The 23041-nt window shown below is 45.7% G+C and overlaps 1 protein-coding gene across 1 annotated transcript in view; it reads left to right on the top strand.

The window, feature by feature from the left end:
• The window catches only part of LOC311117425 (serine/threonine-protein phosphatase 6 regulatory ankyrin repeat subunit A-like), a gene marked incomplete at its 5' end in the record, with an annotated part of 56123 nt that extends 33901 nt beyond the window's left edge, over positions 1-22222 (top strand). Inside the window, 21 exons of the mRNA XM_084192361.1 lie at positions 8504-8591; positions 8855-8997; positions 12735-12947; positions 13335-13413; positions 13663-13777; positions 14052-14198; positions 15119-15187; positions 15534-15674; positions 16559-16670; positions 16887-16913; positions 17090-17164; positions 18054-18255; positions 18738-18825; positions 19048-19165; positions 19389-19608; positions 20464-20629; positions 20843-20988; positions 21115-21197; positions 21292-21374; positions 21503-21594; positions 21800-22222. Coding sequence (XP_084048487.1) covers positions 8504-8591; positions 8855-8997; positions 12735-12947; positions 13335-13413; positions 13663-13777; positions 14052-14198; positions 15119-15187; positions 15534-15674; positions 16559-16670; positions 16887-16913; positions 17090-17164; positions 18054-18255; positions 18738-18825; positions 19048-19165; positions 19389-19608; positions 20464-20629; positions 20843-20988; positions 21115-21197; positions 21292-21374; positions 21503-21594; positions 21800-22092 — 2700 coding nt within the window. The 3' untranslated portion in view covers positions 22093-22222. The remainder of the gene's footprint in view (positions 1-8503; positions 8592-8854; positions 8998-12734; positions 12948-13334; positions 13414-13662; positions 13778-14051; positions 14199-15118; positions 15188-15533; positions 15675-16558; positions 16671-16886; positions 16914-17089; positions 17165-18053; positions 18256-18737; positions 18826-19047; positions 19166-19388; positions 19609-20463; positions 20630-20842; positions 20989-21114; positions 21198-21291; positions 21375-21502; positions 21595-21799) is intronic.
• Positions 22223-23041: the final 819 nt, after the last annotated feature.

The raw sequence follows: 23041 nt of genomic DNA, 5'->3' as shown, positions 1-23041 counted from the left end.
GCCTCTTTGTTAGGGGTGATGTCCACAACCTCCAGGTGAGAAGAAGCCGGGTCTGCCTCTGTGTTTGAGGTGATGTCCACAACCTCCAGGTGGGAAGATGCTGGGTCTGCCTCTGAGTTATGGGAGATGTCAACAACCATACGGTGGGAAGAAGCCGGGTCTGCCTCTGTGTTTGGGGTGATGTCCACAAGCTCCAGGTGGGAAGAAGCCGGGTCTGTCTCTGTGTTAGGGGTGGTTTCCACAACCTCCTGATAGGAAGAAGCCGGGTCTAACTCTGTGTTAGGGGTGATGACCACAAACTTCAGGTGGGTAGAAGCCGTCTCAGCCTCTGTGTTAGGGGTGATGTCCACAAGCTCCAGGTGGGAAGAAGCCAGGTGTGCCTCTTTGTTAGGGGTGATGTCCACAACCTCCAGCTGAGAAGAAGCCGGGTCTGCCTCTGTGTTATGGGTGATGTCCACAACCTCCAAGTTGGAAGAAGCAGGGTCTGACTCTGTGTTAGGGGTGATGTCCACAACCAATGGGTGGGAAGAAGCTGGGTCTGCCTCTGTGTTATGGGGGATTTCCACAACCTCCAGGTGGGAAGAATCCTGGTCTGCATCTGTGTTTGGGGTGACAATTAAAATCCTGATTGGCTTTACTACTACAAGGCACCAGGATGTCATGACAAAAGGCATATGTCAGAGTGTTCTCTATGAGTGCTACTCACCTGCTTGGATGTCAGCTGGTAGTGTGGCGGAGACGGCCACCACTAGGACAGGGGGAACTGGCAGGGTGTCTGCAGTAGGCTGGAAGTAGCTTTTCACCTCGTCCGCCACAAAGGCACAGACAGAGCTCATAAAAAAAGGGGTTGTGAGGTCATCCAGGGAGAAGGACTGGCTGATTCTCCCAAGGATCGACCTCACAGAGTCAAAAGTAGCAGCCCGGGAGAAAGGGGTGTGAGGAGAAGAGGCCTTCAACATGCTGGAGAGCTTCTCCCCTACGGCCACCACCATACTCACAGCCATCCCGCTTAGGAGGATGGGGTGATCTGAATGGCCTTCCTCTGGCTGAAGCCACAGGGCCAGGAGGATCCTGGGCACCAGCTCCACCACCACCTGGGATGGGCTGAGCAGGTTGCTACAGGGCTTATTGGACAGCTTGTCCTGAATGCTCCTCACAGCTCTCTCCATGATGATGTGGACCTTGGGGTCGCTGAAATCAACAAAAAGCAGCAGAGAAAGCTAAACAATGTGCAATGTTCACACAGAGAACACTGCCCTAGTTTTTTTCTGCATAGCTCCAGATGTGTAGATGAATGGAGCAAGCCGTATGCGGGGCAGTACATGGAACTCACATGTCAGCGCCAGCTGGAGAGGTGGGGTGCATAGAGCGGCGGAGCTTGCAGACAGCCTTGTGCTCCATGTCAATCATTTTTAGGCAGGTGTTTACTTCCCAGGTCTGCCGTAGGAAACAGGAAGTCCCATTAGTGTAATTTCACAACAGATATATTCTGCTGTACTAACTAGTTGTTGAAAGGCTAGAAAAGAGCTCACTGACTGATAGTCTAAGTCTCTAACTCTCATTCTCTTACCAGCCGAGCGAGTTCGTTCCCCTCCTCCAGGGTTTCCTTCCACACCCTTCAAATAAAACACAAAGCATTTCAACTTTCCTGGCTTCCTATTTATCTGTTGTTTATTTTACCCACACCTCCTGGAGTGCTGCTGGTGACAGAGAATGGCAGTGAAGGTGAGAGCTGACGTGGTACTCACCTCTCCCTAAGGGATTTTTTGCCCTGAGACACCAGCCAGTCGCTCATGTGCTCCATGGTGACATGGGGCGAGACCTGGCCTCGACTCTGGAGCAGCAGATAGTGGACCATGAGCTTCTTCTGCAAGATGAGGTAAGGTGTGAGACCGTGCCACTAAAGACCATATAATGTGCTTTCAGAAGGGCCTCTCGTAACATTTCACAACTGCTCATGTCTCACAATTTGCAAGTGATATTAAGAACTCTTATGACCATCTTCTCTAAACTGTCTTGAAATAAAACTCTTGTTTTGGGATTAAATCTATCTCTTTCTTTCTGTGGTTACTGTTTTTGTGGGATGAATCTTACCTGTTTATTGTAATATGCTTCCTCCCAGCAGGCCTGCAGAGTCTGAAAATAAAGGCTGCTTCTACAGAATTCCTTTGAAAATAATTAAAATAAGTATGCTTTATTAGGTACATTATGCACAGGCATTTACAGTATGCCAAAAGGAATATCTCCTAAAATTACCTTAGTGGGACCATAAGTGAACTCAGGAATGCTCCCAATCCTATCCATGGTCAGAGGGGGACGAAATGCAGCGCTATAAATATACGGGATGCTCTAGAGATAACAGGAATTACTTAAAGTCGCGAATGATCAATGCCTGTGGAATCGTCCAATTTGCTGCGCTGAGAATTGAGTTGTAGGCGATATTTGGTTATGTTTGGCGCAACATACATGTTTACATTCTATTGCCATGGAGAAATTGAGTTTCTAGAACCTGTTTTCTTCTATATCTTTATTTCGTGAAATATTAAGATCTTTTTTTTGTCATAATGTGTATATGAGGACGTTGGAGCCCGTTCCGATTCATGACGCGGTTATCCAGGTGCAAGTTGCATAGACCTACTAATCAAACCTTGGCTTACAAGTTAAATTAAATTAGTATATATGCCTATACAAATCTATTGACCACGTCCATTTAAATCAATGATTGTCAATTGAAAATCTGGTTGTTGTGTTATCCTGTTGTGCGTGTCAGGTGTCCTCTTAAGCACGTTATTCCAATATTTCCTAGAATTGACGCAGGTTACACTTTTGCAAAACTACTCGGTTAAAAATAAGAGCATGAATGACAATAAAGGTATGACTTGAATTATATGTGTAGTAGTGTGATGTTGTTCCCCTAGATTATGCACCAAATTGCACACAAGGACAGTTCAAGTAGGCCAGGTCAAGAGGGGATGTTAAAAAGTTAATAATAATAGTAATTCAATGTGGTTTCTTTATTTAATTACAGCTCCATAGCTAATGTTATTTTTTGGTGTACAAACATTTTTATGTATCTATATTGTTAATACACCTAATTGTAAAAGTTGTGTATATTTTGGTTTGGTCCATCGCGGGTTATCTGTATTTATGTACCCTCTTATTGTTCTCTTTTGCCTGACCTTCAACTAGCAAGGTATGTTGTCCTTGGCGCCGTAATTTGTCGATATAAAACTGTGGTAAAGTTACACAAAGTGCTGTTACGCAACTACAGGTTTTGTTACAATGTGGACAATATAAAGATTTATGTTAACAACTTTCACCGAGCTCGCTAATTAGGGTACCTATTGTAACTCGGGAGTATTTGGGGCAGTGTTTGAGTGAGTTTCTATGTGCTCACGCAGGTGCCCGAGAGCTGTGGCTGCACCAAGGGCTAAACTATTGTGTGTTGTCTCTTCGTGTACAGGTATGTCATTTATTTTGTCAGAATTATGTTGTATATCATTTTACTTGTATTGTATAGTGTGTTGTTAGGCACTGAATGTGTGCATGCAGCACCTGTTCTCTTTTGCCTGACCTTCAACTAGCAAGGTGCCCGAGAGCTGTGGCTGCACCAAGAGCTAACATATTGTGTGTTGTCTCTTCGTGTGCAGGTCGAATAAAAATTATCCAACCATCAGAATTCCAGTTGTGGCAGTGTCCTAATTACGTGACCTGCCGACTGGTCAGCTCAAGCCGACCGCCGGAGCTGTGCATGTGGATGAGGTGCACGACCTGCGCATGTGAATTTGTTGATGGCTTACTGTAAGTGAATATATACTGTAAACAGTGAAAGTGAATGTAGCATATTCATTAGATACAGGTATTCGTGCTTATTTGTATGTTTTGGATGAATTTGTTTATTGCATTTTTTGGGGGGGGTATTTGAATGCACTAAATGCACCCGTGTTATGCTGGGGATTTTAGTGTGGGTAGAGGGAGGGGTGTCCTTCCATTTACACCAATTGTACAGTCAGCTCCTGGGAGTAGAGCGTTTGCTAGTCCTGAGTTTGCAAGCACTGGGAGGGGTAGGCTGTTTGTTCCACCTGACCAGGGTATCCCACCTCTGTCTTTTGATGTACCATCATCCACAGTACTCGGTGATAATGGGACGCCTCCGAGTCAGCTTAGTGACCTTATTAAGCAGATTGGTTCAGAGATAGGAGAATCTATCAGAGCGAGTTTACTGCAGCCTGGGGTTTCAAGTCTTTCTCCTGCCCGTCCCCCTCACCAACCCCAGCAGTTTCCCCTGCCTGAGCAGTGTGGGTCAACCTTTATTGATGCGTCCAAGCTGAATCTGGTTGTGAAGTCAGATGTTAGTGCTCCACCTCTTTTTAGGGGTGATGGCTCAGATAAGTACTCTGTCCTGGAGTGGGAGGAGTTAATGGAAGTCTACCTAGAGAAGAGGGGTTACACTGGGTCTGGGAATGAGATGAGGATTCCTAGTCAATGAACTTGTCATAAATCAACATAGGATAGGCCCTCTTCCCCCCCCCCCCCCCCCACAAGACTCATATATATATATATATATATATATATAGGAAATGTAAGCAAGGGTTGAGCTTCTTCAGTTTGTGTCACAAAGTGGATAAGTTTCTGTGTCCCTTTCAGAGTGAGTGACAAATTTACTTTCTATAGTGTACCAAGAGTTGTTCCCTCGCTTACGGCCATACCAGCCTGAATACGCCCGATCTCGGAAGCTAAGCAGGGTTGGGCCTGGTTAGTACTTGGATGGGAGACCGCCTGGGAATACCAGGTGCTGTAAGCTTTTTGTCCCAGTAGAGCGTGCTCTTGTGTCATGGAGCAACTGCCTTTTATTTATCACCCTAATAATATCATGGATTGTTATTGGACTAAATGCAGTTTGTGTGCTGCCCTGCCCTGCCCTGATCAAATCAAATAATGGACAGTGCGTTTCCCTCAAAATATAGGCAGTACATGCAATCTTAGTTTTTAGTCTAGGAGACAGTCAATGTCTGTAGTCCATTAGGGCACTATAAAATCCCTTCAATGTTTTGCCTGATTCCGTTAATTCCCAAGTTCCCTTTTCTCCGTTTAGATTTCCCCGTTGACCGTTTGTCCCTGTTTTGGCAGGTTTTCGCTCTCAAAAGTACACCTTTTTAATAGCAAAACAGCACAATTGGATGTTCTATGTCCACAACAATGTTTAAACCCTATCAGGTGACCATTTGTGAGGTCTGGGAAAAATGTAAGACATTTAGATTTTGGGGTGTAGTTACCCTTAAATGCAAGCGTGCACCAGGAAGAGACCTTTGTTTGGTTAAGCGGTGTTGCTGTAGAACAAATGGCCACTGGAGTGATGCAAATGATCACGGTATAATTCTGCCAGGCAGGCATAGGCTACTTTGTAGTTAACATTTACTTGCGAAGGTTTTGGGGAAAGCCATTCCTTCCCTACCAGAAGAAGGTTATCATTAGCATCATCGCTAACGGCTACACAAAGTGTAGACATACGCGCGCACCGCACACATGCACACAGACAGGGGCATTCCTGTGCCGTTTCAGAAAGTTCATGGAAATACGAATCACTGATGCATTTTGTTCATGTCTTATGATTGACTTGGGCAAATGAATGTGTTTTCTAACAAGTTGAATAGATTTAGTTGATTTCTTACTAAGTTCAATAAATGTTTGAATATTGTTGAATTTCGGTTTAATGTCTGGATTCCGTGATTCGGTCCGCAACGCTTATTTTATAGGGCCCTAGTCAATGAACTTGTCATAAATCAACATAGGATAACGATATTATAACCGCGATTGATAATAGACAGTACTGTGCAGCCGTCTTCATCGACCTGGCCAAGGCTTTCGACTCTGTCAACCACCGCATTCTTATTGGCAGACTAAATAGCCTTGGTTTCTCAAATGACTGCCTCGCCTGGTTCACCAACTACTTCTCAGATAGAGTTCAGTGTGTCAAATCGGAGGGCCTGTTGTCTGGACCTATGGCAGTCTCTATGGGGGTGCCACAGGGTTCAATTCTTGGGCCGACACTTTTCTCCGTGTATATCAATGATGTCGCTCTTGCTGCTGGTGACTCTCAGATCCACCTCTACGCAGACGACACCATTTTGTATACATCTGGCCCTTCATTGGACACTGTGTTAACAAACCTCCAAACGAGCTTCAATGCCATACAACACTCCTTCAGTAGCCTCCAACTGCTCTTAAACACTAGTAAAACTAAATGTATGCTTTTCAATCGAACGCTGCTGGCACCCTCCCTCCCGACTAGAATCACCACTCTCGACGGGTCTGACCTAGAGTATGTGGACAACTACAAATACCTAGGTGTCTGGTTAGACTGTAAACTCTCCTTCCAGACTCACATAAAGAATCTCCAATCCAAAGTTAAATCTAGAATCAGCTTCCTATTTCGCAAACAAAGCCTCCTTCACTCATGCTGCCAAACATGCCCTCGTAAAACTGACTATCCTACCGATCCTTGACTTCGGCGATGTCATTTACAAAATAGCCTCCAACACTCTACTCAGCAAACTGGATGTAGTCTATCACAGTGCCATCCGTTTTGTCTCCAAAGCCCCATACACTACCCACCACTGTGACCTGTACGCTCTTGTTGGCTGGTCCTCACTACATGTTCGTCGTCAAACCCACTGGCTCCAGGCCATCTATAAATCACTGCTAGGCAAATCCCCGCCTTATCTTAGCTCATTGGTCACCATAGCAGCACCCACCCGTAGTCTGCGCTCCAGCAGGTATATCTCACTGGTCATTCCCAAAGCCAACACCTCCTTTGGCCGCCATTCCTTCCAGTTCTCTGCTGCCAATGACTGGAACGAATTGCAAAAATCTCTGAAGCTGGAGACTCTTATCTCCCTCACTAACTTTAAGCATCAGTTGTCAGAGCACCTTACCGATCACTGCACCTGTACACAGCCCATCTGAAATTAGGCCACCCAACTACCTCATCCCTATATTGTTATTTATTTTGCTCTTTTGCACCCCGGTATCTCTATTTGCACATAATCTCTTGCACATCTAGCATTCCAGTGTTAATACTATTGTAATTATTTTGCACTATAGCCTATTTATTGCCTTACCTCCATAACTTGCTACATTTGCACACACTGTATATATATTTTCTGTTGTATTTTTGACTTTGTTTTTTTACCCCAAATGTAACTCTGTGTTGTTTTTATCGCACTGCTTTGCTTTATCTTGGCCAGGTCGCAGTTGTAAATGAGAACTTGTTCTCAACTGGCTTACCTGGTTAAATAAAGGTGAATTTTTTTTAATTTTTTTAATAAGTTTGCAAATGTGATGATGCATGGAATGCTTGATATTTTTCATGGAGAAAATTAGCTTCCCCAAACTTGAGAGCAAGACTGGCCTAAACGCGCTAATGTTTTCCTTTGCTAATGTCCGTCCCGCCCCCCTGTCAGCTGTCAGTTTTGTCGATGACCACGTACATAAGACACGCCAATCACCGACACCTGAAGTTCCATGACCATCACAGCCCTAGTTGTATGCTTGAGTTTGTTCAGAGGAGGCTTTGAATAAAATCCGATCTGAGTGTGAAATGCCTTACTGAGGGTAAATGGAAGCTCCTCTTGTGCCCGGCTCAGCCTTATACAGTTTAAGGTACTTTACCGTATCCATTTCAGTAAGGCCAGATTGTCCAAATTCTACCCAAATATTGATGGTACATGTGACAGGTGTAAAAGCTCCTTGGTGGACTTGACCCACATGTTCTGGTCCTGTCCCCGTCTGGCAGATTATTTGTCCACTATTTAAAACCCTTTCTGAAGCATTTGATATAAAGTTGCAGCCTAGTGCAGAAATTGCTATTTTTGGAGTACCAAACAACAATCCTTCTCTGACCAATAGACAGCTAGATGCCATTGCCTTTGCCTCCCTGTTAGCCCGCAGAAGGATTTTATTGGATTGGAAATCTATCAATCCTCCCTTAGCCTCTCTTTGGCTCGAAGATCTGAAGCTGTTCCTAAAATGAGAAAAAATGAAGTTACCATTCGAGGGTCAACCAACTCATTTTATTCCTCCTGGGACCCGATGATATCCTATTTTGAACAGCTCCAAACACTTCCTCCAGATTAGTACTCTTGGCCCCACCTTGAGATTACTGCTATATAGGCCTATAAAATCACTTAATCACCTGAAATTGTTAGGCTATTACATTTTTGCTTGAAGTAACGTTGTTGTATACTTTTGTTTTGTTTTCTGACATGTAAGTCAATTACTTTCCCTTTCTTTTTAAATGTGTTTGGAGGCATTCTGGGGGGAGGGGGAGGTCAAAGGGGGACTAAAAGGGGAGAAATGTACCATGTCTTTACATGTTATCTTTCATTCATTGTGAATACAAAATATATAATTTGAAAGGGAAGGCTTTGAAGCCAGATTTAGCGGATTTTGCTGTTTAGTTTTCCTCAACCTGTGTTTTGTTTCTCTCTCCTCTCCCTGTTAGATGGTGAGGCTGCTTCTCTCCAGAGGAGCCAACATTAATGCCTTTGACAAGAAGGATCGCCGAGCAATCCACTGGGCTGCTTACATGGGTGATGAGTTTACCACATCATTTACATTCTGACTAATGTCCTTTATACCAATGAATGAATGAATGAATGGACTGTGTGTTAGTCTCACAGCTCAGCTGTATGAGCCACGTCTAGTGTGTTATTATGTCAGAATCATGTACTAAGTAGGTTGATTAGATGTTTTCAGTTGTACTAACATGATGTAGGTGTTGCTTATGGTGCTGTGTACCACTGTAAACTAATCTCTCTCTCTCTCTCGCTCTCGCTCTCTCTACCTACCATAGGGCACATTGAGGTGGTGAAACTGCTGGCCTCTCATGGATCAGAGGTGTCCTGTAAAGACAAGAAGGCCTACACCCCTCTCCACTCTGCAGCCTCCAGTGGAATGATCAGTGTGGTCAAGTACCTCCTGGACCTTGGAGTGGATGTGAGTCAACACGCATTCAAATGTGTAGTCACTGTTCAATTACAACTCAATGAAAATACAGAGCTCTAGTGGGTTGGCGAATGATTTCCTTTCAAGTAATGAAGAGATGGAGGTTGGAGCCAGTGTTTTGGACCAGGGGGTTTTCAGAACCAAGTAATGAAGAGAGAGAGGTTGGACCAGGGGGTTTTCAGAACCAGGTAATGAAGAGAGAGAGGTTGGACCAGGGGGTTTTCAGAACCAGGTAATGAAGAGAGAGAGGTTGGACCAGGGGGTTTTCAGAACCAAGTAATGAAGAGAGAGAGGTTGGACCAGGGGGTTTTCATAACCAAGTAATGAAGAGAGAGAGGTTGGACCAGGGGGTTTTCAGAACCAAGTAATGAAGAGAGAGAGGTTGTACCAGGGGGTTTTCATAACCAAGTAATGAAGAGAGAGAGGTTGGACCAGGGGGTTTTCAGAACCAAGTAATGAAGAGAGAGAGGTTGGACCAGGGGGTTTTCAGAACCAAGTAATGAAGAGAGAGAGGTTGGACCAGGGGGTTTTCAGAACCAAGTAATGAAGAGAGAGAGGTTGGACCAGGGGGTTTTCAGAACCAAGTAATGAAGAGAGAGAGGTTGGACCAGGGGGTTTTCAGAACCAAGTAATGAAGAGAGAGAGGTTGGACCAGGGGGTTTTCAGAACCAAGTAATGAAGAGAGAGAGGTTGGACCAGGGGGTTTTCATAACCAGGTAATGAAGAGAGAGAGGTTGGACCAGGGGGTTTTCATAACCAAGTAATGAAGAGAGAGAGGTTGGACCAGGGGGTTTTCAGAACCAAGTAATGAAGAGAGAGAGGTTGGACCAGGGGGTTTTCATAACCAGGTAATGAAGAGAGAGAGGTTGGACCAGGGGGTTTTCATAACCAAGTAATGAAGAGAGAGAGGTTGGACCAGGGGGTTTTCATAACCAAGTAATGAAGAGAGAGAGGTTGGACCAGGGGGTTTTCATAACCAAGTAATGAAGAGAGAGAGGTTGGACCAGGGGGTTTTCAGAACCAAGTAATGAAGAGAGAGAGGTTGGACCAGGGGGTTTTCATAACCAAGTAATGAAGAGAGAGAGGTTGGACCAGGGGGTTTTCATAACCAAGTAATGAAGAGAGAGAGGTTGTACCAGGGGGTTTTCAAAACCAAGTAATGAAGAGAGAGAGGTTGGACCAGGGGGTTTTCATAACCAAGTAATGAAGAGAGAGAGGTTGGACCAGGGGGTTTTCAGAACCAAGTAATGAAGAGAGAGAGGTTGGACCAGGGGGTTTTCAGAACCAAGTAATGAAGAGATGGAGGTTGGACCAGGGGGTTTTCAGAACCAAGTAATGAAGAGAGAGAGGTTGTACCAGGGGGTTTTCATAACCAAGTAATGAAGAGAGAGAGGTTGGACCAGGGGGTTTTCAGAACCAAGTAATGAAGAGAGAGAGGTTGGACCAGGGGGTTTTCAGAACCAAGTAATGAAGAGAGAGAGGTTGGACCAGGGGGTTTTCAGAACCAAGTAATGAAGAGAGAGAGGTTGGACCAGGGGGGTTTCATAACCAGGTAATGAAGAGAGAGAGGTTGGACCAGGGGGTTTTCATAACCAAGTAATGAAGAGAGAGAGGTTGGACCAGGGGGTTTTCAGAACCAAGTAATGAAGAGAGAGAGGTTGGACCAGGGGGTTTTCATAACCAGGTAATGAAGAGAGAGAGGTTGGACCAGGGGGTTTTCATAACCAAGTAATGAAGAGAGAGAGGTTGGACCAGGGGGTTTTCATAACCAAGTAATGAAGAGAGAGAGGTTGGACCAGGGGGTTTTCATAACCAAGTAATGAAGAGAGAGAGGTTGGACCAGGGGGTTTTCATAACCAAGTAATGAAGAGAGAGAGGTTGGACCAGGGGGTTTTCATAACCAAGTAATGAAGAGAGAGAGGTTGGACCAGGGGGTTTTCATAACCAAGTAATGAAGAGAGAGAGATTGGACCAGGGGGTTTTCATAACCAAGTAATGAAGAGAGAGAGGTTGTACCAGGGGGTTTTCATAACCAAGTAATGAAGAGAGAGAGGTTGGACCAGGGGGTTTTCATAACCAAGTAATGAAGAGAGAGAGGTTGGACCAGGGGGTTTTCAGAACCAACTAATGAAGAGATGGAGGTTGGACCAGGGGGTTTTCATAACCAAGTAATGAAGAGAGAGAGGTTGGACCAGGGGGTTTTCATAACCAAGTAATGAAGAGAGAGAGGTTGTACCAGGGGGTTTTCATAACCAAGTAATGAAGAGAGAGAGGTTGGACCAGGGGGTTTTCATAACCAAGTAATGAAGAGAGAGAGGTTGGACCAGGGGGTTTTCATAACCAAGTAATGAAGAGAGAGAGGTTGGACCAGGGGGTTTTCATAACCAAGTAATGAAGAGAGAGAGGTTGGACCAGGGGGTTTTCATAACCAAGTAATGAAGAGAGAGAGGTTGGACCAGGGGGTTTTCATAACCAAGTAATGAAGAGAGAGAGGTTGGACCAGGGGGTTTTCATAACCAAGTAATGAAGAGAGAGAGGTTGGACCAGGGGGTTTTCATAACCAAGTAATGAAGAGAGAGAGGTTGGACCAGGGGGTTTTCATAACCAAGTAATGAAGAGAGAGAGGTTGGACCAGGGGGTTTTCAGAACCAAGTAATGAAGAGAGAGAGGTTGTACCAGGGGGTTTTCATAACCAAGTAATGAAGAGAGAGAGGTTGGACCAGGGGGTTTTCATAACCAAGTAATGAAGAGAGAGAGGTTGGACCAGGGGGTTTTCAGAACCAAGTAATGAAGAGAGAGAGGTTGGACCAGGGGGTTTTCAGAACCAAGTAATGAAGAGAGAGAGGTTGGACCAGGGGGTTTTCATAACCAGGTAATGAAGAGAGAGAGGTTGGACCAGGGGGTTTTCAGAACCAAGTAATGAAGAGAGAGAGGTTGGACCAGGGGGTTTTCAGAACCAAGTAATGAAGAGAGAGAGGTTGGACCAGGGGGTTTTCAGAACCAAGTAATGAAGAGAGAGAGGTTGGACCAGGGGGTTTTCAGAACCAAGTAATGAAGAGAGAGAGGTTGGACCAGGGGGTTTTCATAACCAAGTAATGAAGAGAGAGAGGTTGGACCAGGGGGTTTTCAGAACCAAGTAATGAAGAGAGAGAGGTTGGACCAGGGGGTTTTCAGAACCAAGTAATGAAGAGAGAGAGGTTGGACCAGGGGGTTTTCATAACCAAGTAATGAAGAGAGAGAGGTTGGACCAGGGGGTTTTCATAACCAAGTAATGAAGAGAGAGAGGTTGGACCAGGGGGTTTTCAGAACCAAGTAATGAAGAGAGAGAGGTTGGACCAGGGGGTTTTCATAACCAAGTAATGAAGAGAGAGAGGTTGGACCAGGGGGTTTTCAGAACCAAGTAATGAAGAGAGAGAGGTTGGACCAGGGGGTTTTCAGAACCAAGTAATGAAGAGAGAGAGGTTGGACCAGGGGGTTTTCAGAACCAAGTAATGAAGAGAGAGAGGTTGGACCAGGGGGTTTTCAGAACCAAGTAATGAAGAGATGGAGGTTGGACCAGGGGGTTTTCATAACCAAGTAATGAAGAGATGGAGGTTGGAGCCAGTGTTTTGGGCCAGGGGGTTTTCAGAACCAAGTGACCTGATCAGGAATGTATTGTTTTGTTCCCCCCCCCCCCCCCCCCCCCCCCCTCTCTCTCTCCACTCTTTTCCCTCCCTTGCTCCCTCCAGATAAATGAGCCCAATGGGTACGGTAACACCCCCCTCCACGTGGCATGCTACAACGGGCAGGACGTGGTGGTGAATGAGCTGATCGAGTGTGGCGCCAACGTGAACCAGGTGAACGAGAAGGGTTTCGCCCCACTCCACTTCACGGCCGCCTCGTGCCATGGGGCGCTCTGCCTGGAGCTGCTGGTGGGCAACGGGGCCCTCGTCAACATCAAGGTGAGGAGACCGGATGACCAACACTGTGTCTGAACTAAATAACACCCTATTCCCTATGTAGTGCACTACTTTTGACCAGGGGCCCATAGAGCAAGGAGCCGTGGTGACACTGTCTGTGTCCCAAATGGCACCCTGTTCCCTTTATAAGTACACTACTTTGGTTCAAAAAGTAGTTCACTATGAAGAGAATAGGGTGCCATTTGCGACGCACACACTGACGCAGCACATGGCTTAGTATTTGGCCCTGGTCTACATTCAAATACCAATGGAATAGGCCTAACAATGCAAACTAAATGCAATCAAGCGCTCCTCCAATACGTGTTTGATTTTGCCTGTGGTCAGCAGCACAGACTGCCGTGTGAACCATCTTTGTCTTTCTATCTGCAGAGTAAAGATGGAAAGACCCCCCTCCACATGACGGCCATCCACGGACGCTTCTCCAGATCTCAAGCCATCATCCAGAATGGTGAGTCGCTGTGAATGCTCTCAACTGAATATATATGAACCAGTAGGCTCTTCAGCATTGTCTTTAGTCTTCAAACCATGATTCACTGGCACAGAGCAATGTTACTTGCAATGTGGTTGAACATGAAGCTTCATGAGGCCTCTAGGGTCAAGTGGTTGACGTGTGTGTGTGTCTGTGTGTGTGTGTGTGTGTGTGTGTCTGTGTGTGTGTGTCTGTGTGTGTGTGTCTGTGTGTGTGTGTGTTCTGTAGGTGCTGAGATCGACTGTGAAGAAAAGAATGGAAACACACCCCTGCACATCTCTGCTCGCTACGGCCACGAGTTACTCATCAATACACTCATCACGAACGGAGCTGACACAGCCAAGTGAGAACACACACACACACAGTTTCCAGCAATAATGCAACATGCATCTGCAATTCTGTCATTGACCGAATTGCCGCTTGGAGACTATGCTCAACACATTGTGGTGTGTGGGGGGTTGATAGACAGGGCATTGCAGCATGCTGATGTGTTGATCTGCTGTGGGGTTTAATGAGGACTGTGATGTGGTGCTGTTTCCAATCTTAGCTGAATCAACTGTAAGTCACTCTGGATAAGAGTGTCTGCTTAAAGTCTAAAATGTAAAAATGTGTTGCAGGCGAGGCGTCCATGGGATGTTCCCCCTCCACCTGGCTGCTCTCAGTGGGTTCTCTGACTGCTGTCGGAAGCTCCTCTCATCAGGCTTTGATATAGACACCCCTGACGACTTTGGAAGGACCTGTTTACATGCTGCAGCAGCTGTTGGGTGAGTGGACTGGTCCAGGCTTTACACCAAGGAATATTTAGTTCATGAACTGGAAAGCCACCAGAAAGAACAAACACATATTCACACTCTTACATTTCACATTGTTTAGCAGTATAAAAAAATCGTTTAGATCATTAGTGCGGTATCATTTCTGTATAATGTGGTTCCATGCCATGGTGGTATTGACTTGCGCTCTGGTCTAAATTGTCTTTATATCTTCTTGAAAGAGAAGAGAAACCTGCAAACTGCTCTTGCTAGTATCACTTTTTATTATAGCTTTTATTAGCATTATAAAAACAGTGATACTAGCAAGAGCAGTGTACGGGTTTCTCTTTTCTTTAAGGTTCTCATTGTTACCATCCACCTGATAGCTCAGATGTGAAAGGGCCTTTCTGAACTTGATATCTTGTTACCATCCACCTGATAGCTCAGATGAACGAGAGCCTTTCTGAACTTGATATCTTGTTACCATCCACCTGATAGCTCAGATGTACGAGAGCCTTTCTGAACTTGATATCTTGTTACCATCCACCTGATAGCTCAGATGTACGAGAGCCTTTCTGAACTTGATATCTTGTTACCATCCACCTGATAGCTCAGATGAACGAGAGCCTTTCTGAACTTGATATCTTGTTACCATCCACCTGATAGCTCAGATGTACGAGAGCCTTTCTGAACTTGATATCTTGTTACCATCCACCTGATAGCTCAGATGTACGAGAGCCTTTCTGAACTTGATATCTTGTTACCATCCACCTGATAGCTCAGATGTACGAGAGCCTTTCTGAACTTGATATCTTGTTACCATTCACCTGATAGCTCAGATGTACGAGGGCCTTTCTGAACTTGATATCTTGTTACCATCCACCTGATAGCTCAGATGTACGAGAGCCTTTCTGAACTTGATATCTTGTTACCAGGAACCTGGACTGTCTGAATCTGCTGCTCAACACAGGGGCAGACTTCAACAGAAAGGACAGCTTCGGAAGGTCTGTCTGTGGCATAAAATAACTTTCATATGTGATCTTTATGATAATGGGGAATATAGTATAGGGGCATATAGGAATTATTATGGGAAATATTGGGCGGCAGGTAGCCTAGCGGTTAAGAGCGTTGGGTCAGTAACCGAAAGGTTGCTGGTTCAAATCCCCTAGCTGACTAGGTGAAAAATGTGTCTATGTGCACTGCAGCAAGGCACTTAACCCTAATTGCTCCTGTAAGTCGCACTGGATAAGAGTGTCTGCTAAATGACGTAAATGTAAAATGTAAATGTTATACAGCTCCAATAAGCTGTTTCTGTTGTTGATGTTGAATGGTTTCTGTGCGTTCTTCTAGGAGTCCTCTGCATTATGCGGCAGCCAATTGTAACTACCAGTGTCTGTTTGCCTTGGTGGGGTCTGGGGCCAGTGTGAACGATCTGGATAAAAGGGGTTGCACCCCGCTCCACTACGCTGCTGCCTCCGACACAGACGGAAAGTACGTCTCACACCTCTCTTACTGTTGTGTGTGTTGTGGTGCCATGACCTTTCACATTTCACTGTAGTCTGGAGAGTATGTTGTGGTGCCATGACCTTTCACATTTCACTGTAGTCTGGAGAGTATGTTGTGGTGCCATGACCTTTCACATTTCACTGTAGTCTGGAGAGTATGTTGTGGTGCCATGACCTTTCACATTTCATTGTAGTCTGGAGAGTATGTTGTGGTGCCATGACCTTTCACATTTCACTGTAGTCTGGAGAGTATGTTGTGGTGCCATGACCTTTCACATTTCACTGTAGTCTGGAGAGTATGTTGTGGTGCCATGACCTTTCACATTTCACTGTAGTCTGGAGAGTATGTTGTGGTGCCATGACCTTTCACATTTCACTGTAGTCTGGAGAGTATGTTGTGGTGCCATGACCTTTCACATTTCACTGTAGTCTGGAGAGTATGTTGTGGTGCCATGACCTTTCACATTTCACTGTAGTCTGGAGAGTATGTTGTGGTACCATGACCTTTCACATTTCACTGTAGTCTGGAGAGTATGTTGTGGTGCCATGACCTTTCACATTTCACTGTAGTCTGGAGAGTATGTTGTGGTGCCATGACCTTTCACATTTCATTGTAGTCTGGAGAGTATGTTGTGGTGCCATGACCTTTCACATTTCACTGTAGTCTGGAGAGTATGTTGTGGTGCCATGACCTTTCACATTTCACTGTAGTCTAGAGTATGTTGTTGGTCGTGTTTGAATACATACTAGTGTTAAATCTGCAGTGTGAAAGCTTGGCCACGTCTCCTTTGGGAAAGTGTCTCTGCTTGCTTATCTGTCTGTCTTGATGTTGGTATAATGATTAGTGAACTCTTGACCTCTGACCTCTAGGTGTCTGGAATATTTGCTGCGAAACGACGCTAACCCAGGGATCAGGGACAATCAGGGCTACAACGCAGTCCATTACGCGTCTGCGTACGGACACCGCCTCTGTCTGGAGCTGGTGAGTCAGAACCACAGGGGACTAGACGCCCTGCATTCACAGACCATTTTGTCTGCGTCCCAAATGAATGTAGGGCCCATAGGGCTCTGGTCAAAAGTAATGCACTATATAGGGAATAGGGTGCCATTTGGGACAGACGTTGATATTCAGTAGGTTTTAAGGTGTGGTTGCATGTTTGTCGTGGCCGCATCGTCACTCTTGATGTTCTTTTTCCAGATTGCAAGTGAAACACCTTTAGATGTGGTAAGTACCAGTTGGTTACTTTTCCTCACACTAGCTTGTTTAAGATACGAATGCAACACCCCAGTATGTCTGCAGGGGCTGGTCACTGAGATTTACAACATGAAACATGCTACTAGACTAACCTTCAAAGTAAATATGTTACAAGTCTAAACTGGCCCGTCCTTGTCTTTCCCCAGCTAATGGAAACCTCAGGGACAGACATCCTGAACGACTCTGATGTCAGAGCTCCCATCAGCCCCCTACACTTAGCTGTGAGTAAAGCCTACCTGCTCCTGTAGGGGTCTCGCCACATGACAAATGGCACCCTATTCCCTATTTAGTGCACTACTTTTGACCAGAGCCTTATGGGCCCAGATCAAAAGTACTGCACTACATGGGAAATAGGGTGCTATCTGGGATGCAGGCATGGTGTTGTTTTTCCACGAAAAGTTGATTGTCCAGACACTCACACACCATGTTCCTATCTGTTCCTGATTAGTGTAAAATACATGCATATTTTGACACGGTGATGATGAGGATGATTTCCTTATTTTGCCATTTGAGTTAATCAACCTCCAACAGAGGAGAAGTAGAGTGTTTCTAAATCTCACGCTTGGCAGGGACCTTCGATGTTGATGCTGGGCGGGAGAAAAAATGGGCACCCGATTTGAGAGACACTGGTCTACTTTAGGGGTCTAGGACTGTTTCTGTTCAGGCATACCACTGGTCTACTATAGGACATTGATTATATTAAGAGTGTATATCTGTTCAGGCGCACCACTGGTCTACTATAGGACATTGATTATATTAGGAGTGTATTTCTGTTCAGGCGTACCACTGGTCTACTATAGGACATTGATTATATTAAGAGTGTATATCTGTTCTGGCATACCACTGGTCTACTATAGGACATTGATTATATTAGGAGTGTATATCTGTTCAGGCATACCACTGGTCTACTATAGGACATTGATTATATTAGGAGTGTATATCTGTTCTGGCATACCACTGGTCTACTATAGGACATTGATTATATTAGGAGTGTATATCTGTTCAGGCATACCACTGGTCTACTATAGGACATTGATTATATTAGGAGTGTATATCTGTTCAGGCATACCACTGGACTTTGCTTCAGACTGTGTGTTTGTTTCCATTCAGGCGTACCACGGCCACCACCATGCTATGGAGGTCCTGGTTCAGTCTCTGCTGGATCTAGACGTGAGGAACAGCCAGGGGCGCACCCCTCTGGACCTGGCTGCCTTTAAAGGCCATGTGGAGTGTGTTGACGTCCTCATCAACCAGGGAGCCTCCATCCTGGTTAAAGACTTCACCCTGAAGAGGACCCCCATCCACGCTGCAGGTACGCATAGGATATCACGTAAGACCTAGAGATTCTGTAATTCAAAAGTTTTCCTTACCAAGATGGACATTTGTTTGGTCATGTTGCTAGGACGCCAATGTCCACTCTAGGGATATTATATAGCATAGTGTGAAAATGCCCACTACACACTGATCTAAGGTCATTTTTTGTCATTATTGCTGAGGATCTGGGGAGGGTAAGCTGATCCTAGATCAGTGCACAGGGGGACTTCTATCCAGAGCCAGGTACACAGCTAGCAGGTGACAGGCTTCGAGGGCCTCAGCCCCAAAATGTTTTATTATCTGCTGTGTTAACATCATGAGGATGTCATCTACCAATACCACTGTTCTAGAAATCTGTCTGTTCATGTGAAGGTAATAGTCGTCCAGCAATCAGCTCATATCCTCTCTGTTTAGCCTCCTCTAGCTACCAACGGTCAATCATCTCACATTCTTATATCCTCTCTGTTTATCCTCCTCTAGCTACCAACGGTCATTCGGAGTGTTTGCGTTTGCTGATTGGAAATGCTGACCTCCAGAGTCCAGTGGACGTTCAAGACGGGAATGGACAGTAAGTCAATTGGGTTTTGGATACAATTCCTGAAATAAAGAGATTTTGACACTAGTTCTACGTCCCAAATGGCACCCTATGCCCTACTTGGTGCACTACTTTAAACCAGAACCCTATGGGCTCGGGTCAAAAGTAGTGTACCATATAGGGAATAGGTTGCCATTTGGGACTCAGCCTGGTTATTACCAGTTTGTAATATGACCTTGTTGTCTTGTGTATCAGAACCCCTCTGATGCTGTCAGTGCTGAGCGGACACACAGACTGTGTGTACTCACTGCTCAACAAGGGAGCCAGCGTAGAAGCCAAAGACAAGTGGGGCAGAACAGCGCTACACAGAGGGGTGAGGAGGAGAGCTGGCTGTATACGCTCACACACAGAAAGAGACGGGGAGGCTCAAATATACATATTATCTTCAGAAAAGTAGTTGTCCATGGGTAGTGGTGTATTCATCCCTGTAGGGGGACCTGCCTCCAGACATCATTTGTAATAATTGATGATTCATTATTATATCATTGATTATTAGTTATTCAAATCCATTCTTGTCTCCCTGCCCTTCCTCCCAGGCGTTGACGGGTCATGAGGAGTGTGTGGAGGCCCTGCTGCAGCACAGCGCCAGCTTCCTGGTTCGGGACTGTAAGGGGCGGACCCCTGTCCACCTGGCGGCGGCATCCGGACACATCGGGGTGCTGGGGGGACTCCTACACGCCGCCCAGTCAGTGGAGACCCTCCCCGTCATCACAGACAACCAGGGCTACACGCCACTACACTGGGCCTGCTACAACGGTACGTACTGGACTAACGGAACACTAGATATTTTCTGATTTTCTCTCTTCAGCACCGTAAACATGTCCCTGAATTAGGCAGGCCATACAACTAGGGGTGTAACGATTCGATTTGTATCACGATTCGTGGTTGTCGATACGATTCAAGGACGATATTGGTTCATTTAGAACGATACGATCCGAAACGATTCAGTGACTTGAAATCGATTCAGTAACCTTTTAGCCAAAAATTCAACCAGTGTGACTGAAATAAATACCTGGATACTGGACAGTGCAGGTGAAGTTTCCTAGATTCCTGTTTCTTGTAAGGACCGCAATGGTGGCTTGATAATTTCTCGCTCGTCGGCTTCTCCTCTGTCGTCCGCCATGCTATGTTTTGTTGTCTTTGCGCCTTTGCGCTGCTGCTGGCGTGGGGCGATGACGTCACGGATAGGCAGACTGAATCGAGTAATGTTTAAAGCCTTTATCATTAAAAGTGCTAAGAAAAAACATCCATATAAAGTCTGACGTGCTTAAATCCAATGGGTTATTTCCTAGTATCGATACAATCGATTTATTACATTTTAAAACGATGTTAGAGTGATATATGTTGTCCAAAAGGCCAACTCACCGAGCACAGATCGATGTAGTTGGATCATAGGAATATAAATCGATACATCGATGTAGTAGATGGATCGTTACACCCCTACATACAACGGTACGTACTGACTAACTGGACTGTAGCTCTGTTCTCTCCTCCATGAAGTGTACACTCATTCACTCCCTCTTGTGGCTTGAAAAGCATTCGATTGGTGTGGACGGAGCCATGTGGGGGAATGAACAAGACTACAACAGAATTAGGGGTTATGACTCTCAGTGGAGGACCTTACACTGAAACAGGACTTTGTCATAGCATATGTCACCGAGGGCAACTCGTTCAGCCCCCTCCACTGTGCTGTGATCAATGACAACGAGGGGGCTGCAGAGATGCTGATTGACACTCTGGGGCCGGCCATTGTCAACGCCACTGACACCAAGAACCGGTAACTACAGCACATGACAAAGTCCTTTTCTTCTGGAGAATAATGTTGTCTTGGGAATAAAATGACCTCTGGGGTTGGATGAGGGATTGTAGATTACTTTTAATACATCTATTAGTGATTTTATATTTCTATGGTATAAACAGGGTTAATTGAACAAACTTGTTTATAACAGTCCTACATGATATCGGTGAAATAAGTTTCCTCTCTCTCCAGGACCCCCCTGCATGCGGCGGCTTTCACGGACCACGTGGAGTGTCTTCAGCTGCTGCTAGGCCACAACGCCCAGGTCAACTCCCCCGATGCCTCCGGGAAGACCTCCCTCATGATGGCTGCTGAGAACGGACAAACCAACGCTGTCGGTACGCAGCCCCCTCTCCTCCGCTTTGCCTCGCCCAGCCGGCTTAAGTTCAACATGTCTGTTTTACATTTTAATAAGTCGCTTCATTTCCTAATTGAGTTTCTTTATGTTTCTCTGTCTGTGTCAGAGCTGTTGGTGAGCAGTGCCAAAGCAGAGCTCACCCTGCAGGATGCAGTCAAGAACACTGCTCTTCATCTGGCCTGCAGTAAGGTGAGCATCCCCACATGAAGATGACGTTCATCTGAACAGTTGGCTCTCTCTGGTTGACATTTTGGTCTGACATGTTTGACTCTGGTTTTTAAAGGGGCATGAAACCAGTGCTTTGTTGATATTGGAGAAGATTACAGACAGGAACCTCATCAACTCGACTAACGCAGCCTTACAGACGTACGTATGGTTCAGCTGTATTAATTGGGCCAGAAGAATTAGAAGAAGTGCACTATATAGGGAATAGTCTGGCATTTGGGAGGTATCCTCATTTGCTGCTGGCTAATCTGACGGTACTTTCTCCTCAGGCCGTTACACGTTGCAGCCAGAAATGGTCTGACGGTGGTGGTTCAGGAGCTACTAGTGAAGGGTGCTAGCGTGCTAGCAGTCGATGACAATGGTAAGATCCATAACGCTAACACCGTTTTCTTCTGTACTTCTCTTCTCAATGTGTCCACAAATGTTTCTCTCTAGTCCACTGCTTGGTTATTGTCTTAACTTTGTATCTCCTAGCCTGCTGTTATTTCATGTTTTTCACCAAAAGTGTTATAGTAAACGGTGATGCTCCTGAAGTGACCCTCTGCTGTTCTGTTTGAACCCCTCAGGTTACACGCCTGCCTTGGCCTGCGCCCCCAACAAAGACGTGGCGGACTGCCTGGCGCTGATCCTGGCCACCATGATGCCCGTGTCCCCCTGCAACCCGGCGCCCAGCCTGTCCTTCAGTGCCATTAACCACTACACCACCAGCCCCTCCAAGAGTGTGACCTTCGACAGCCTGCCCGTGCTGCGCAGCGAGCACAGCTCCTACTGCAGCTTCAACAACATCGGCCACCGCGACCACGATGGAGGCTTCTACAAGGATGAGGAACTCAACGACTCAGACTCAGAGACATACTGAGGGGGGTGGTGGTCGCTGCCCAGGAGGGGAGCCAAGGGTAGGCGGATGGACAGTGAAGTGGGGCAGAGGCCACAAACAAATCCACACATACACACCGTGTCTTAAATCACCACAGCCAGCTTTGGGAGGGCACGAGCCGAGACAGTCCGCACAGGAGCCTTAAGAGTCCTGCAGATGGAGAGAGAGAAATGGAGGGAGGGAGGGAGAGGGGGAGGCACAACAGGCTGGCTGGCCACACTCATCCTCTCGTACCACCAGGTGTCCTTCCAGCAGATACTGGACTTCAGAGGAACTGCTGCTGCTATACCCCACCTTTACCTTTACCCACAAAGGTCCTAAACGGTAGAAACTGTCCAGCCAACAGACAGACGGACACCTTATGACGGCAATAACCTGTAGTCCAAGGGGATAGTAGCACTTCACTGAGTGAAAAACAGACATGGACCAAAAGATGCGGAAGAAGCCTTTTCAAAACCTGTTTTGACAGTAGAAATGGGATTGAGCGTTTTGGCCTGAGAAAAAACATAAGGAGTGATGTTTCATTTAAGTTTTATGAGAGTGATGGTCATGTTTATCCGCACACTAAGACAGTCAGAACGCACCTAGCCTCTTGTCTGTAATCCATGTGGGAGGAGGGGAAATCATTTATTTTTTATGAACAAACATTTTAATAATATCATTCATGTCTTAAGCTCCTGACCCTCTGTGGGAACCAAAGAATCGTAGTATTTGCTCTCATGAGTAATTTCAAAGAATTTCCATCCCCAATGGCACCCTATTCCCTTTATAGTACACTACTTTTGACCAGGGCCATAGGGTTCTGGTCAAAAGTAGTGTACTCTATAAAGAATAGGGTGCCATTTAGATTTTGCATTTGTATGTGAGCGACAGGACTTTTTACATTTGCGTTATTAAACCTACCTGTCCTTTGCCCTCTAGAAAATATTTT

Source organism: Coregonus lavaretus (assembly GCF_964263955.1).
Source record: "Coregonus lavaretus genome assembly, contig: HAP1_SCAFFOLD_352, whole genome shotgun sequence".
Classification (NCBI taxonomy): Eukaryota; Metazoa; Chordata; class Actinopteri; order Salmoniformes; family Salmonidae; genus Coregonus; species Coregonus lavaretus.
Note: the sequence above shows the minus strand (reverse complement) of the source record. Positions and strands in the feature narration are given on the sequence as shown.